Source organism: Papaver somniferum, chromosome 6 (assembly GCF_003573695.1).
Source record: "Papaver somniferum cultivar HN1 chromosome 6, ASM357369v1, whole genome shotgun sequence".
Taxonomy (NCBI): domain Eukaryota; kingdom Viridiplantae; phylum Streptophyta; class Magnoliopsida; order Ranunculales; family Papaveraceae; genus Papaver; species Papaver somniferum.
In genome coordinates, this window is record NC_039363.1 from 104335199 (window position 1) to 104339640 (window position 4442).

General features: G+C 37.6%; 1 protein-coding gene across 1 annotated transcript; it reads right to left on the reverse strand.

Moving 5' to 3' along the window:
• Window positions 1–900: 900 nt before the first annotated feature.
• LOC113288680 (salicylate carboxymethyltransferase-like) lies at window positions 901–2743 on the reverse strand. Its single transcript, XM_026537797.1, has 4 exons — window positions 2625–2743; window positions 2079–2549; window positions 1724–1984; window positions 901–1377 (listed from the first exon to the last, which is right to left on the reverse strand). The coding sequence occupies exons 1-4, from the start codon at window positions 2697–2699 to the stop codon at window positions 1306–1308; spliced, it is 879 nt and encodes a 292-aa protein (XP_026393582.1). The 5' UTR covers window positions 2700–2743; the 3' UTR covers window positions 901–1305.
• Window positions 2744–4442: the final 1699 nt, after the last annotated feature.

Genomic DNA, 4442 nt, shown 5'->3' on the forward strand with positions numbered 1-4442 from the left:
TGATGCACTTCCCAAGCGATGTTGAACTGTTTCTTGGTTTCTGCTTCCATAGCCTGCTTAGTATCTGATTCAAAATCGATTCCCTCTATCTTCAAAGTCTTAGCCCACTTTTATTTTTGTGTCTAGAATTTCAATTGTTTTTATTGCTTGATTCTCAAGTTATCTTAGCTTGAATTCTAAGAAACCTCTGGTCTTGGAAAAACTATAAATAGAGACGCTCTTTCAACTGGGAAATTCAATCCCTGACACTTTGTGTCCTAGTTGATTCTACATTCGTCCTCTGTTGACCTAAATTTCCTCAGAGAAACATAATTAGGTCTACGATTAAAAGACTTTTCTTTCCGGATTCATGAAGCCAAGTCCGAGTATCTTTACCTTGATAGTTCGTGAATCCTGATATTGCTTTTCTGTTATCGAGGTTTTCGTAATCTCTTTCAGGTAAGATAGATTGTAATCGCAAAGTTCTATTCGTCTCAGACTTTGTGATTCCTCAAGATAGATATATCTGAAAATTGATCTTAATTGATCTTTTGAAGATTGTTCTTGAGAGGTGGTTAAGAATATAGATTGCTCTTCAGGAGTCGTAAGTTCCGGATTTGTGAGGATTGCTAGCTTTGTCTATTGCAAACAAATCTCCTCACCTTGATTTTTGATCTAAACGGAAATAAAATAGGCTTATCTGTTAGAGGATGATTGGTATCAAAAGTCTTCACTTCGGATGAAGCAACTCTCAGACAGTAACGGATGTCAGCTAAGAGAATCAATTGCGTAAAGCCTTAAGAGTTTCAAGAGACGTAAGGAGCACAAATGTTACTGAATCGCTTGGAGAATGGGTTCGGTCTCACTTTATCGTGGAAAAATCTGGATTTGGATGTATATTTTGCTAGTTTTTCTTTGTGGTTCACTCAACCAGTGTTTTTCAAATTGACAAAAAATCAACCCAAGTTACAACATTAGAAATAACACCAACGATGGATAGAGAGACATATGGCCAGACTCCAAAACATGCCTAGAAAAAATACATATCTTCACCCCCTTGTCACGGAGATAACTAAGCACAGATGTCTACTTTTTCCTTTGCACGAGCGGGCTGCAATGATCTCCCTATACTTGTCAAACAATTCATCCATAATATCTTCTCCAAAGTGGCTCACCAGAAATGGTTCAGTTGCAGCTCTAATGCAATTGGCGACGTTGTTGCTGCTTCTAAACAACTGCTTGTCATCATCGCCACAAATAGTTCCTTCATCTTCACCGTCCCAAGTCACTTCAAATGTGTGCAGTCGATTGATATAAAATGACCCTTCACTTAGGATGGCGGATTTCACCACAAATGTGTACATTAAATAGATCTAAATCCTCCTCTTTAATCTTTCCCTGCATCAAAATTCAATTTATATATGTGAAAGTATGTTGGTGTTATATCAATCAATCAATTATCGTTGAGAAAATGCAAAATGGCTTGTTCGTAATAAAACTAATTAAAAAAAATCTGTTATAAACAAACGCCGGGTTGGAACCTCGGATCAATAACTTAGAGTTCGACACAAGTGAAAGATTGCTAATAGAGGGTACCAATTTTTTTGGGAATGTACCAAATTTCATATAAGACGGAAACACTATATACTTTTGAAATGGTACACTACCGAGCAAACTAATACCACCTATTAGTAGCCTTGCAATTCGGCCAACTGGGCTAATCCCTGTACTAATACAATTATACCTGTATCATCATGTACTTGAATGCGTTTGCTAATAGCTCCCAAATGTAACAACACTCTTTGCTAGAAGGACCTACATCATCACCCCTGCCTAAGATCGTTAGCACCATTCTTCCTCCCTTTACCACTTCCTTGGATCTACACTTGAGGAAAATTTTAAAATCTGCACTGAACTGCTTCATATATGCCTCAACTACATAAGGAGGGCTCCTCTCCGCCATGTAAATGTTCCCCTTATTACACTTCCCAATCCCTTGAGGAATCTACATCAATTAGAGAAGTTTAATAAATAATTTGTTAGATTTAATTTTTTTTGTTTGTTGAGAACGTACTATTAGAAAATTCACACTAATTGACCTTAGATAACCAGTGGAGACTGTACGAAGAATGAACAAAATGGAGAGTATCATCAGGAAAAAGTCTGGCGTAAAATGAACCCGGAATCCCTGCAATAAAACATGGTTGGTGTTGTGGTTCATCATCAGTTCCAGCTAATTTGTAGGTATCCTTGAGTTTGTCATAGAAATTTCCCAATGATTTGAAAGTTGTGGTGAAGTCATTGCACGGAAGATCATTAAGGAACACGAGAATCTTAGGATGAGGAGGGGAACGATCACCATGCACATCATCGCAAGTGCCACTATATTTTCTGTAAATGATGTCCATAATGTAGGAGACAACCAGTAAAGCATTGGGTCCAGAAGAACAACCCATATCTGCTATATTCAGGCATTGACTAGTATTCAACGGCGAGGCAGCTGAATGCTCTGAGATGAGATCTAGCATGGCTTCCTCAATTACGGGCTTCGTCATTTCTATACCTTTTCTCTGTTAAAATATAATAACTATTAGCATAAAGTGTTTGTATAGCATATCTATCTTATATGAGTGAGACAAAGATACCTGAACGAAGGAGTTGGAAGAATAACTAGTTTCACCAGTGCCGCCGTTCATATGAAAATTTTGAGCGACTTCCATTGGTAAAAATCTTGTAAAGAGAAGAGGTTAATCTTATTGCTATTTCTCAAATGTAGAAGAACTCTGACTGATCATATATCCATATATATATATTTAGTGCTTGGAGGAAGCAACACTATTGTTCAGACATATATGTTGAGTCATGATAGGTTCCTAGTACTACTTGGGGACCATTTTTCTATGTAAAGACTGAAAGATACTCCTGGTATGATATTATTTGCAAAATTCCAAATGAGAAAAGTTGACACTTCAAAAAGATGGGGACCTTAGTCTCACATTTTTAAGGTGTGCATATTCTTCAGGGTGAAAAAGCTTGTGCAGTTAGAACTCCCAGTTACACAAATGTGGATTTAGAAATTTTGAACATTTTTCCATATTAATTTACAACTATGCAATTTGAAATGCAACTGCCCAAGCTGTTTTGTGTTGCCTCCCTTTTAAAAATGAAAGTTGATATATAGCTATCAAGTAACTGGCTTAACGGTTCAATGTGATTTAATGATAACAATTGAAGCCTAGTTAGTTACATTTGCCTGCAATATTTGGAGCATATACATCGGAAGGCAAGGAACAAGTGGATCTCTGACAGCAGTTGTTTGAAATCAAGACAATCATCTTTAACGGCCTTAAGATTTTCAACAATTACAATAAAGAGCATAGTCATTGATCGACTGATCATAATATATAAATTTGTCACTTGTCAGGTTAATGAAGATGCGTCATTACCAATTTTGTGTTGAGAATTCAGCATTTGCCGCAATTGCTCGAGACACACATGAGTATATTGTTTCTACTGGCAATTACGTTGATAACACAACAAGCTCAAGTCACTCCTCACAGTGTTTTCGATTTTATCAATAGATATGCCAACATTGTGGCTCTAGACCTTGCTAAGAACAAAATGGAAGAAATTTACAAGATTCTTCGAATTTACTAGATTATGAACAATAAAAATGCTGAACGCGCTAACATGGAATTGAAGTTGATTGCAACGGAACATAAGGGACCAATTAATGCACTGAGGATGTGACCTATGATGGCGTCGATATCTATGATAGGGTCACCTTTTGGGAAGTGTTATAATCGCAGGTACACTGTAACGGCACCCAAACACACACAAAAAAACAACCTCTTGGATTAATGCTAACTTCCTTGGTGAAAATCGTTCACCAGGGTACTCATTTATATTATGAAAAACATAATACCCCTTATTGGGAATATTGGAGTTATGACGGAGATATTCTCCTTATTACAGAAGTTATGACCGGAGATAATCTCCTCTATGAAAATAAGGAAAGCAAGATAATATATTCTCTAATAAACCTCCTTAGTCTGAGCGGGAGAGGAGCAAACACGAAGACTAGAACGAAAACGAACAAACAACTGTCGTGGGAGTCCCTTGGTGAATATGCCAGCATACTGGTTTTCAGACGGGACGTGTAAAACATGAATATCACCAATACGAACGCGTTCACGAACAAAGTGTATGTCAATCTCCACATGTTTGGTGCGCTGATGTTGAACAAGATCTCCAGACATATATATGGCACTCACATTATCACAATACACGATAGTAGCACGTCGTAGAGGTATATGAAGTTCTAGAAGAAGGTTGCGAAGCCATGTTGTTTCAGCTACAACGTTTGCTACCCCTCGGTATTCTGCTTCAGCACTGGATCGAGAAACCGTTGCTTGACGTTTTGAGGACCAGGAGATGAGGTTATCACCAAGAAAGACACAGAA

Bases quoted from the DNA above. Each gene is read 5' to 3' on its own strand.
- LOC113288680 (XM_026537797.1), bottom strand. From the start codon at position 2,699: ATGGAAGTCGCTCAAAATTTTCATATGAACGGCGGCACTGGTGAAACT. The intron at 2,550-2,624 runs GTATCTTTGTCT...ATATTTTAACAG, and splicing joins CTTCCAACTCCTTCGTTCAG to AGAAAAGGTATAGAAATGAC. The intron at 1,378-1,723 runs GTATAATTGTAT...ATTTTGATGCAG, and splicing joins TCAAGTACATGATGATACAG to GGAAAGATTAAAGAGGAGGA.